Source organism: Cynoglossus semilaevis, chromosome 6, assembly GCF_000523025.1.
Source record: "Cynoglossus semilaevis isolate Cse_v1.0 chromosome 6, Cse_v1.0, whole genome shotgun sequence".
NCBI classification, from domain to species: Eukaryota; Metazoa; Chordata; class Actinopteri; order Pleuronectiformes; family Cynoglossidae; genus Cynoglossus; species Cynoglossus semilaevis.
Window position 1 is genome coordinate 14,079,800 of NC_024312.1, and position 12,929 is coordinate 14,092,728.

At 41.5% G+C, this 12,929-nt stretch overlaps 1 protein-coding gene and 1 long non-coding RNA gene across 2 annotated transcripts in view; one reads left to right on the top strand and one right to left on the bottom strand.

The window, feature by feature from the left end:
* Nucleotides 1-2,846: 2,846 nt before the first annotated feature.
* Nucleotides 2,847-12,929, top strand: part of LOC112487125 (uncharacterized) — a 46,303-nt gene continuing 36,220 nt past the window's right edge. Inside the window, exon 1 of the long non-coding RNA XR_003049919.1 lies at nucleotides 2,847-3,656. This is a non-coding gene — a long non-coding RNA (uncharacterized LOC112487125). The remainder of the gene's footprint in view (nucleotides 3,657-12,929) is intronic.
* The window catches only part of shisal1b (shisa like 1b), a 27,333-nt gene continuing 20,491 nt past the window's right edge, over nucleotides 6,088-12,929 (bottom strand). Inside the window, exon 5 of the mRNA XM_017033391.2 lies at nucleotides 6,088-9,115. Coding sequence (XP_016888880.1) covers nucleotide 9,115 — 1 coding nt within the window. The 3' untranslated portion in view covers nucleotides 6,088-9,114. The remainder of the gene's footprint in view (nucleotides 9,116-12,929) is intronic.

Genomic DNA, 12,929 nt, shown 5'->3' on the forward strand with positions numbered 1-12,929 from the left:
ACTTAGTCAGTGTTAGTGATGTTAGTGTCTGACAAAATACTGGAGACTGAGCGGTCCTTTTCTAATCAGAAAACAGTAAACAGTCCAGCATTTAGTAGTGGATTATATTCATACGATAGAGCCTGTCTGTCTCTGCGGCTTTAGTCTTCTACATATAATGTGTGTCTGTGTGTGTGTATGTTCATTTCTTAAGGTTAATGTATGAATTTGCGGTAATACTGAACCGGCAGTGTCTCTATTTTTTATTCCCTCCAGTTTTCTCTGGGGTTTGGAGTTTGTTGACATTCAGGAACCCAATTAATGCATTTCCACCAAGGTGACTGAGAATACACACATCACATTTTATTTTTTGTGACATTTCCAAAAGTCAAATAGAAATTGTGTGTGCCTGTGTGCCACTGGTAAAACACAGTAGTGGAGCTAAAGATAAAGCTGTTTCTCCCAGGATTTTGGAGCTAAAACATTTTAATAATGTAAACAATTACCACAGGTCTTATACAAACACAAAATGTATCATAAACATTAATGAATTTTAAATGACCTTGTACCTGTGTTCACCTTGTTAATGTCCACGGGGGAGAGAGGCCGCTCCTCACTGACATTGTTTGAAAGATAAAACTGAGACACATTTAAGTTAATTTTAGTTCAATAAAATTTAAAAGGACACCAACGTATTTCACGTCATGGTGACAGTGAGTGAATCTGATTATTGGTTATTTGTCATTGTATGCAAGGTCATTTCACCAGAGAGGTCACAGTTTAGTCTGCCACCATTTTCTAATCCATTTAAACAAGCCAGGAAACAACAACAATAACAACAACATTTCAGCATTTCAGGATGATGACAATTTCTGCTCTCTACTGGAAAAATATACACAACACAAATAGTTCAGTTAAAACACAACTTTAAGGGCGGAAGTTTTTATTAAATCTACAATGAAATAACCAAATGTGAGCTTATTTCAGTTGTATTGGTTTAACTGTCTAACTTAACTGTGCATTGAGCTAGCCTTAGTTTCATGTGATTTGACTCACGTTTCAACTGCAGATTACTTGATAAGATGACATGTCATTGATAATAATAATCCAGTAAAAGCTTTGGTTTTGTTTAAGCTAAACCTTGTGGGGATTGTTAGAAGCAAAATTAATTAATTAATAATTAATTCATGACATAATATCAGTATTTTTTTATCCACTGTGAGCTGCTTTGTCCTGTGCTGCTAAACACTTCAGAACTCTACAGAGGTCACTTGAATGCACCACACTTGCCATGTGGTGAGTGTTGTTTGTCCTCCATGCTGCTGGTGATGTTTGGTCCCACTGATTATTGACATTCACCAAAGTTTCCCTTTGATTCATGACAGTGAACGCCTCATGGTGAGTTGACTCTTTGTTTAGATTAAACTGCAGCTGCTTGTGTGTTTGTTAGTGTTTCGTGAGTAGTCTGTTGTGTTTTAAATGGGGACACATCCACACATTGTTGTAGAGGCTCCAAAATCTCCTTTTTGTGTTTGACACTGACATATTTTCCAGGATCTGTTGAAATTAAAATGAGCAGAATCACCCTTAGCTATTAAATTTATAAATAAGAACCTGAAGCCTTCTCTTCAGAACTTCAGCAGCTGAAACCAATCATTCCCACTGAGAAGACAGCAATCCCAGACACAATAAAGGCAGGTCTTACCTTACACAGAGAGAAGTTTTTTGGCGGAGGGGGAGTTTATTGAGTTAACCTTATCTTAAGTCTGGAGTCAGAACGTAAAGGCATCAGGGTGGGAGAGATAGAGCTCAACTGCCTGCAAGGCACAATATTGAGCTTCAGTGATCAAACTGATCCAGTGAAAAGTCACAGAGCCAAACAGTGGAGTGACGCAACACAGGGGCTGCTGCGGCAATTATTATCATCGTTAGAATTCAGCCTGTCAGGACGCTGTAAAAACAGATTTAATTTCAAAGCTATAAGCTAATTTATATCACTATAAAATCAGTTTGTCAAGACCAGATAAATATACTTCATATAAGGGTTTGGTAAAAAGTTTTTTGTGTTTTTTCCCCCCCTCTTCTTATACTTTGATTTAACTGTGTATTCTTCTAATGCAAATGAAGTTTTGTTCAGCTGAACTGATCAATAAGGTCAAAGGTTAGCAGCGTGTTTCTCTCAGATCTGTCAGATCTTCTTGACTGTTCCGAATGCATTAATTCATTTGTATTAATATTGGAGACTTTTGGTCAGGGTGCAATGATTTTCTGCTCTGGTTTGACATGTTTTTGAAATATAACTCGGTGTGAAAAGACCAAGCAGCTGGAATACTGATTTGTTTAACTTTATTTCCCGCCTGTTGTTGCTGTTGTTCTGGAGGTTTATATACAAGACAGAAGAACAACACCGTCTGTACAATCTGTAGGCTTCAGACGCCTAAACATGACAGCTCACAGCTCATTAACATAGTACTGACTCCATGTGGAGCTCACTGTGGGGTTTTTTTGGTCTCCACACATTTGCATTCAGTTGAATGACTTGAGTGTACGTCGTTCTGTGTCGACTGCACTCTCCGTCTGTGGCTTCGGCGTGTTCCACAGAGTTTGACAACCTCTCTGACTCGTCACCTCCTCCACTCTGTCTGACCGTCTCCTCACTTCGTCTGTTGCTGGATGCAGCCTCCCAGTGGGAGCGACACGACATACGTCACCATGCAACAGAGACACTGTGGAAGGATTGTTCATAAGAAAAGCTAAATATTCCATAATACATTTTAAAAAATGACCTGTGTCGTGGTGGTTGTCTCTCTGGTTCCAGGTGAGCAGCCTCTGCCTGATGTTCTGGGCAGAGATACAGGGAGAACACCTCCGTGTCTTTAGGGGCTCGGTGCGTCTTTGGGCTACAGTCCAGTTACTACGGTAGCAGAATGTGTCGACGGTGTTCTTGTGTTTGGCTGTTGAGCTACATGGCTCAGAGCAGTTACCCCATTCTGAGGGTAACAGTTGTTTTCCTCTGATTGTTGTTGTCATTTAACCTGGTCATAGAAATTCAGAAAAAGGAGAAATTCAGCTTTGTTCTCCTCCCTTCAGCTTGAGACAAAGATGAGGAGGTAACAAGTGGGGGCTGTTTCCTTCCTTCCTTTGGCACGGTTGTCCCTGGTTAGTTCAGGAGAGTCCAGCTGATCACTGATCATCACAGCTCCTCCATCGGGCACTCGTTTATTGTTCTGCCTTTTTTATTTTCTGGTGTAATCCTGGGCGATGATCTACTTCCCTGGTGCGGCCAGGCGTTTCATGACTTGAATTAGTCACTGAAGTTTGCCTTTAAAGTCGCCTCAAGCCCGGCACGCTCCAAGAAGACTAGCGGCAGGATTTAGTTTCTGGCTGGGCAGGATCTGTGGAAACTGCTGTGAACAAAGAAAGACATTTTTTCTGGGTATTTCTGGTTTAGGTTGAGCATATTTGTTAAGTGTGTGGGTTTAGGCTGGTACGACACAACAGAAAGGTGTGGAGTTAATGAAGATCGACTGACCCTCCTCCTCTGTCCCCCGCTTTGGTCTGCACTCACATTACCCCAAAGGCTAGTGAGCTGAAGCTCGGTTACCTCCGACACCGTGTCAGTGACTACTGTTTATACGCAGTTAAAGCAGCATGATCAAGAGCTGAGTCGAGGTGAGGTGAGGATTCGCAGATTTTTCGGAGATTTTTCGGAGACAGCTTTCGTACTTTATCAGCCATGTGTGCATGTGTGGGCCAGCGTTCCACGCTTTGGCCCACCACATTCCAAGTGCACCGCAGCACGGACGTTTTCAAGCAGTTTCTGTAACACTAGCCTTAGAAACTTTCGGGGGCAAAAACGCTTGGGTCCGGTACAATGGGCCTATAGTGAGTGCACCCTGAAACAGTGATACTGCCCTCCGAGATACTGATGGTTGAGTAGTTTATCCAATATTTTGTAACTGACACTGATTGTGGTTCCTTTCATGTGAGTTGTGAATCAGTGACTGACATTTTTCTCAGTGGCTGCGCAGGACTCGTTATTAATGCATGGTGTTGATTTTTATTGTGGGAAATGATCAAGTCAAAGTTTACCAAAACCCGAGGTTATAAATATTCATCTCTCTGCTCATCCGAACATTGTTAGTGTCAGGAAAACTTAATTTTGATTTGAAAAATGAAAGAATTTCTCCCAGATGTCATGTAAAGAGCAGCTTCCAGTGATGGCATGTGCATAGACCGGTGATTTATCAGAGGAATGCACAGCTCTGAGAAGAGAAGGTCGTTTAGAACCTTCCTTTTCCACACAGACCAGAGCTTTGTAATGAAGGAAGTTGGATCTCATTATTTTGACTGATGCAGGTTCGTACCTCTCTCGATCACTTTCTCTCTCTCTCTCTCTCTCTTTCTGCAGGATTGTTGTCGTGGCTCATGTTGTAACGTCTGGTCTGATATTTCCTGTATTTTCCTTGTCCTTGCTGCAGGGTGGCTGTCAGTGCAGCTTTGCTTTAATGTAGCGTTGAAATGTTTTCATATTTTTTATCACATTTTTTCAGTTTTTTTTTTACTATCTCTCCTCTGTCTGCAGAGGTTGGTGCCATGAACTGTCCCTTTTCTTTTGCCCACTCACCTTACCACAGGCTGTTTTTCAAGAGACTCCTTTTCAGACTCCTGTAGAGCCACACAGCCGAGGACAGACAAGACATTTTACATCGAAGCATTAACTCATCTGATCCACTTCCATCATCACAAACAAAATGACTATCAGAAATATGACATAATAATAATAATAATTGGTTTTACAAAAGGATCATCAGGAAGAAAGTGATCTTACAGGAAGCACGGCGGACATGTCCAGAGCAGATGGATTTTAATGCACTGTAATTGCCTCTGAAGATCTGACCAGTGTAGCTAAAGCACTCGAGACTCGGAACCTAATGGAGTTTTAATAGACACTGGCAGGATGTATCTGAGGCTCCTCTATCACAGCAGGATGTGAAAATCAAGACGATGGATTTTAAATGTAGATGGATGCCTGTAATTGGTTTCATATGTGCAGATGAGAGGATGATTTCAGGAAGGAGGGGAGCACAGATGGAGTGGATGGAGGGGGGAGTGATGACAGCGCAGGGAAACTCAACTCTGGCAGGATGATGGACGAATGGATGAGGGTTTGACACAGGTTTATGTCACATGTTATTTAGATATGTCAAAAAATGTAGACTTTGAAAAATAGTTCCTTGGCTGATGTCATACTTTAGCAGCACCGCCCCACCCCCTACGGGTGGAAAGGAAAATTATTCACCACATCAGAACATATGCTCTCAATTTTGTCACTCATCTGTGACTAAGCTGCTGACTGTAGGAAGGACCGGGACGCTGTCCTTTTAATGGAAAGTAGCCAAGGACAAAGAATATAAAATATCGTCTCTATTCATTTCTTGGATGCATTTATTAAATAGGAACTGAGGTAGACTGGAATAATAGGACAGAGAGGATGTGATGCAGCAAATGACCACATGGGTCAAGAGACTGTCTGGGTCAGATGTTTAAATACTTTAGACTGACATGAAAGCGTGCAAAACTGTAAAAAGCAACATTTCACACTTAATGTCACTGTAATTGAAAACAGATCCACATCTGTGTAATGTTGGTAAATTATATTTAATTTAAATTTGGCTGCCAGAGATTCAAGCCAAGTCAGTCTGATGATATGTTTTAGGTATCTTGAATAATTATAACATAATTGAGAATAAAATGTGGAGGAAGAAATTAATCTGTTATTTTAAGTTTGAGATTCTTCACTGAAAGTAAAATGCATCACAGCAGTGTGTGAAAATGACAGAAGTTGATGGATGTTGGTAGGATTGGATAAACAGGTCCATCATTCTGCATGTGTTAAAAACGTTTTAATCTGATTAATTTCACAAATAAACTATTGTACTCACGTTGACAGCCCTGTAAAATAAAGCCCTTAAATAATACTTTTTACTACAGTCTAAAACACCATAAAATGTTCGAGTTTGTGCCACATATATTTGAACACACATCTGACGTTATTTACTGGCGCAGTTGTGTTGCTGCAGTCGAAGAGCACTTGACAGACAAGGATTTAAACACACTGAAAAAGATAAAACTTTATTTTTCCCTGTTGTGACAATACAAAGTCAACAAGTGCAATAACAATCCGACTGAAAAACCGTACATTCTATCTAGTAGTAAATACGTAGACAGAATGTGGTGCACATCAACACCACCACACCCAAAAAAGTGAGGTATCAACCACTACAAAGCTTCTGTGTGTACAGGTGGGTTTTCAACTGTAAGGCAACTGTTACATGACAACCTGGAGAGACTGACACGGATGTGTGCTCCCCTCTCCCCAACTTTTATTTTTATTTTCTTATTTATTTGAACGTTTCGAGGGAGAAGGCCGAGCCGATACAGTTTACAGTACCACGTCACATCAGGTCGGAGTCAAGAAAACATAAAACATCACAGAACTAAGTTGTAACATGTTAAGAAACTAGAGAAAAAAAAACCCTCATCATTTTGACCCTGCTACGACTCATCAAGAAAACTAAACTCTTTGTTTGTTTGTTTTTTTTCTTTACTTTGGGTGAGTTTATGACTTCATTGGCCACAGTGCAGACTTTCTCCACTTCATCACACGTCCAACCTCTCAGCAGAGGACCCTGAATTAAGAATATTTTGTAACATATTAGCTTTTTCACACTTATCCAGCATCACGGACTAATTAAATCCCCTTTGTATTTCTGCACCTGTTCCAAACTCCACTGTCGGCTGCAGCTGTTCACACTGTGGGAATAAGGAGGCAGCCGCAGAAATGAAATGATCTCGGAGCCAATTATTTTACCTGAACTCTTTCTGCTTCTCCTCCTCTACAAACAGTGCCTGAAAAACGGTTACGAGCTTTGCACCAGCAACTCAGCAAATGTCCATTTTTATTGCTGATAACTGTGGGTGAAGCCCAACGTACTGAGCTCACTGCACTTGATGAGAGTTCCGTTCAGGTCCACTGTACACACAACAGAGACAGAGACAGAGACAGTGACTTATAGAAGCCCCATGCAGGGGACAACAAATAACAGTTTCTGCTGTGAGACTTTGACAGGGATGATGTCGTGTGTGTGTGTGTGTGTGTGTGTGTGTTGGGCAGAGGGTTGGTGTGAATACCAGCTTGGCAGCTGTTCCACAGGCAGGATCTGAACAGACAGCCCTCTGGTGTATCCACCTTCTGTCCACCTGTCTTCACATTCATACAGTCTGGCGTCAGCTCTGTTTGCTCTCCTCACACAGAATGGAGAACATCTGACATTACACACAGTTTTTGGGATGATATATTGAGAAGATTCATTTTTTACTGTCTTAATAAAAAATAATCGACATAAAAAATATCGACTCATTGGATTTGTGGAATGAGAGTTTCCTTGATTCAGATGATTTTGGCGCTTACTCAAAATAATTTCACCAAGGAAATTTAAATTTAATTAGACATTTAATTTTCTGCTTTTGTAATTACTACACGTACTAACTAGGGATATTATTATTCAAATAACAAGCAAGTACAATACTTTATTATTGGAAATATTCTGCCATGTAGTCATTATTAGCGTCTTGAAATATCTTTTTTTGTGATTGAGGCCATCGTCAGAGGACAGGAATCCTTGAGGATACTGCAGTGGGGTGGTGACAGTTTGAATGGACTCGTTTTATATTTTGGGTTCCGTACACGGGTTCTTGGCCTGAAGATCCTTGTGTCCTGAACACTTCTTACTGTTCTCCTACTTGTTGACATAGAAAAATGACTTCATGGATGCAGAAACACTTCACGTTCTTATCTGTTCTGCTTTGACTTGCGTATAAACCAAGCCATAAAAACCTCAGTGGTTATGATGTGCTCTTTACTCTTCCATCGTCCTGATTGGTCTACATTACATTATTATTATTGCTGACGGTCAAGGAGATTGTTTATGTTTACATGTTTTTTTGTCTTCTTCTTCTATGGCTAATCAGACACCATGTGCCAGTGTGGGGTATGGAGTCCACCTAAAGAAACCATAGGGAGGAGGAGCCTCGTGTCCTGCATCATATTGCTAATGTGTTGAAGCTAAAGAAGGGCAAACAAGTCAGCGGATGAGATTGCAGAGGCCACTACCATTTACGCACCTTATACTTTACAGGCTCATAATGGCTCTGTTGGCTTAGAGCCCACAGTTAAGGTTAGGTTTAACTAGGTGTAACATTCTCTGCTGTTCAGAAGACATCCCTGATAGCTAATAATGTTGGAGGTGGAATAAATCAGTCAGACTCAGATCTCTTCTCTTCCACTGTCAGGAAAAGTAACAGATATACGTATACGTATGAATGACCTACTCTAGAACCTTGTGCGACAGCATTGTGTTTTTTTTTGTCTGAAACAACACACTACAGAGTAATCACTCAGTTTGCTGTATGGAAACCTAAACAGTTTCTACAATATACTGCTATATAATGAACGTGGCCGCGTGGACAGTTAGCATCGGGTTTTGGCAAGAAACGAAAACACTCTACTCTAAATGTGATGCTCAGCATCAACCTACTCTGTCACGTGGTCTGAGTGTTGACCAGTCAGACGCTTCTCTCGCTAGTTCACACAAAGTAATCACCAAATAGATAAAACCACAACTGTGTCTAACTGCTACTGAACACAAACTGGCACAGCGGTGTCATTAACACCTTATATCTAAAAAGATCTGCCTTTTTCGTCAAAAAACAGGGAAAGCCTCTGAGCTTGTGAGATCAGTACAGTTTATCCAGTTCATCTTGGGTTACTCCAGGCCTTGGCAGTCATTTCAGGAGATCACTGAACACCTTTGAGCAGCAGAAATTCAGCCGCACCCTGCCGTGCAGCACAGCGGGAGCATCTTTCCATGTAAACTTTGAACTTCGGGTTCTCATCCTGCTCTGTCAGGTCCATGGGTGTTTGTGCTGTTTCTAAGGTGCAGGAATCATCTTCATCTACTATGAGTATGGCTAACCCAACAGTCGTCTCTGGATGTCTGTGGGGCATCTCCTCTGTACCAGGGTAGGGAAGAAGGTGCTGCTACAGTTCAGTTCCTCCACTCACGGCCGAACTCTGCTCCCCAAAAAAGAACAGAAGAAAGTCATCTAATATTTGTTAAGTTTAACATTTCAGTGTAATTCAAACTGAAAACAAAAAAAACCCAAAAACCAAATTCAACTCTCTTTGTTTATGGCCACGTCATGTCGAGCAGTGTCTGTCAGACAGACCAGCAGCTTCCTCATTACTCGGCCAAGGCCGGCAGCAGAACTTTGTGCCTGGTTGACATTGTGCGATCCATGATGTTAATGAACTCATAATGCACTTTAATTGGACAATGTCCTGGCACGGCTCTCCTCGGACAGACAGGTCAGGAGGAATAACATCATAATGTACGTTACTATTATTACCAATGGCCATAATTGGGTTCTATCTGGATCTATCTGGATGTCACTGTGCAGACAGACGGAACGCTGCTTCGATCATTAAAAAAAAGAGAGAGAAATGATGTTCCTGTGTCTTTAAGTGCCTGGCTATTGATTCTGTGTAACATTCAGAGATGTATTTCTCCATTAAATGTAGAGTACATTTTAAACTAGAGGCACAGTGGAGGAGTGGTTAGTGCTTTAACAACAAGGTCACTGGTTTGACTCCGGTAGTGGTTCTCCTAGAGTTGACGTGGGCTTTTAGTGCAACTCATATCAACTGATAACTCCATGTTGAATTGTCATTTGTCACTATATTGGTTGAACGCCAGTTCTTCTCCAGTTCATACAAAGGATCACATTATATTTGAGCAAATACAGAGGACTCTCGAGCTCATACGTAAATATCTCCTAAATTTACAGTATGTCAGCCCTGACTAAAGCACAACAATTCAGTATATGCAGTACAGTCGGAGCGCGTTGTCAGCATCAGATCAAATCCTGCCTGAGATGGAAAGTGTCTGTGTGGGATGGTGGCAGAAAGAATTGTAAAATAAGTGACAAGACAGACGATTCTCACTGGCAGTTGTTTTCAATTTTGTTTTCTGTTGTTATGATATCGGAAAATGTTGCTGCCCCATCTGCAAGACGTAGATAAGTAGAGTGGCATGGTCTGGGACGTAGCCAACCTTTAATGAAGTAATGGCTACAAGTGGACATGGAATCAGGGTGTAAACGGCGCTGAGTGCTTAATGGACACAGCTTCCAGGAACAGCTGCCTTTATAGCCATTAATGTTTTACAACAGAGCCTCACTCAGATCTGTGACGCCTAAATATCTGTTTCTGTACATCTGTGTGTGAAGCTCAGCGCTATGGACTGTTGATGCACTTACACGACCTTGTTGGATCAGCCTCAGTAACCCTTCAGTTACACACGACATTTTAAAGGGGAATCTGCTCGTATTCCATTTCATTACGCTAATTTTATGTAAACTTTTATATCTGAAAAACCATTCTCTCGTAGAGATTCTCATCTTACTACAGAAAAAGAAACATTGGTTTTGTGAGTTGAAATCCCATTAAGGAGCACCGCAAGAGTCGTTACGTATGAGTCGATACCCTGTATAATTGATTGGGGCTCGGGGGGTCGGGGGTGATGTAGCGGTGTTGGCGGCATTGTTACCCATAACCAGGCTTTTATTGGAGGATCTTGTTGCTTTCCTTGTAAATGTGATGTCGTGTTTTACTGAAGAAGATGGGAGGATTATTTTAAATAGGCGAATTGCCTTTTTTATTTATATATATATTTCTCCTTTCATTTCAGTCTCTTCAACCTCACTCCCAACTAAATAGTACTGGTTGGATGTTTGACCAGAAAGAGTTGATTTTATGCCAAAATGGCAGCAGACACTGTTCACCTCAACAGTGGTGACAAGTCTTCATTGCCAACACAGTTCTTGTTAGAGAAAGGGCAACATGTAATGTATCCAGCCAGCTGTCATGTTTTAGTCACTGCTGATTGGACGGGGAGCCAAAAAGAAATGTGCAGAGTCACTTTTGGTTTGTCCATTGTGTGGGACTACGTGTGTGGGAGGAGTGAGTCTGGAATATCACAACTGTATATATAAGTAAAAATACTGATGACTGGGCATCACTGTCTATGACTGCGGTCAGCCCACCACTACTGAGCAGCCCTGCCTGCGGGGGGGTTGGACTCATCTCCAGACCACTGCTCCTGTCATGTCGTGTTTCATCATTTAGACAACTTTGCCATTGGAAAGTCATCTATTTTTATCAATCCTGGCTTCTTTTTTCTTTTTTTTCTTGGTAGAACAGTACTAGTAAGGATGGGATTTTCTTTTTCTTTTTGGTAGAACAGTACTAGTAAGGATGGGTTTGTTTAATTAAAAATGAATACTAAATAATGTCATTTTAAGCCCTAACTGTTTTACTATGATGAATGAATACTAAATAATTTTAAGCCCTAACTGTTTTACTATGAGAGGTAACTATTCTTTGTTGACGTTTCCTGGTCCTAAAAGTAAAATATTCTTCCAGTGTTGTCAAGAGAAACTCATAATATTTGGGTATAATTGGGGTTCAACCCAAATTCATCACTGCCATTCATTTATTGATCTTCTGTGGTGATTTAATCCTGCCGGGGTCACAGGGCTGGCTGTAGGCAATCCCAACAGCTACCAGGCGGGGGCAGGGTTCACACTTTAAGATGGGCAATTCACAGAAATAAAATAATAACCGTTACCAAAGTTGCCTACAAGAAGCCCCCCAACAGTTTCCCCAGATGCTCAACTCCATGCTGTGCTTTCTCTAATGAAGGATATTTTTGCATGAAACGACACTTTGATGTCTGTAAGGTTGGCTCTGCTGCATTACTAAACATTTATGCATGCTTTTTTATACCAACGTATGAGTGGGTTGCTTTAGAGATGCTGCCGCACCAGTTGTGAGACTTGACATCTTCTACTTGACATTTGACCGGCAGATGTTCTGCCGAGTGGAGTTCTCCTCTCAACATTTGCCCCGCATTCACTTTGGGAATTAGGTCTATACGGCTGTACTCCACACACAGTGTGTGGGCTCTGCATTTTATGGTATATATGGAGGATGCATTTTAGATGAAACAACCATCTGTGGAAACTGTGGAAAGTTTCACTGTGTGATGCAACAAACGTCTTCTCCAAACTTGCCCCAGAAACTGCTCCTGGCCAAATTTAGCTCCCCTGCCTCTGTTCCTCTTTTTCCCTGATATGAATAATTTTCTGTGGATATTTTTAGTTCTAAGTCGATGTTTCACAAAAATTACAAAAGATGTTGCATACAATTACCACACTGCACCATTCATCCTGAAGCCAGGCAGTTTCCTTAACCAGAACCAACATAAATAACGACAGCCTCACATGTGATTAGTAGCGTGGTCTAATTTCCGCAGCCCACTTCATCAATGAACACCACACCAGTACTGGACGTCTTATTTATAAAGATACTGTGGTTATGAGCTGGAAAGCTGCCACCTGCAGGTCAGTGATGGCAGTCTAGGATTGATGAGACCTTTCATCATGGACAGACTTTATGTCTAATGAGGAGGCTCAACGGACATGTCCAGTCCTGGGGAACCATCCCCAGGTCTTCTCTCCGGCACCTTTGCTGCCATATCTGTGCCTCCACCTGTCCACACTGCTTCTTAATGCTATTTGTCAAACCCCCGCCTGCATTGAATTATCATGACCTGGGGAACATGTCTACCTCTGGCACTGGTCTCCAAGTCCCAGCCAGACAGAGAGAGGGCAGAGTGTCTGAGACACCGAGCTGAATGAAAAATTGACTGCAGAAATGTAGGTTTGTTTGGACTCTGCCTCATTATTGTGTGGCCAGATTAGACGAGAGGCTGGAGAAGAACAAACTTCCCCGTGGTTGTCAGTTTAGAGTTCACTGCTGGCCTTCT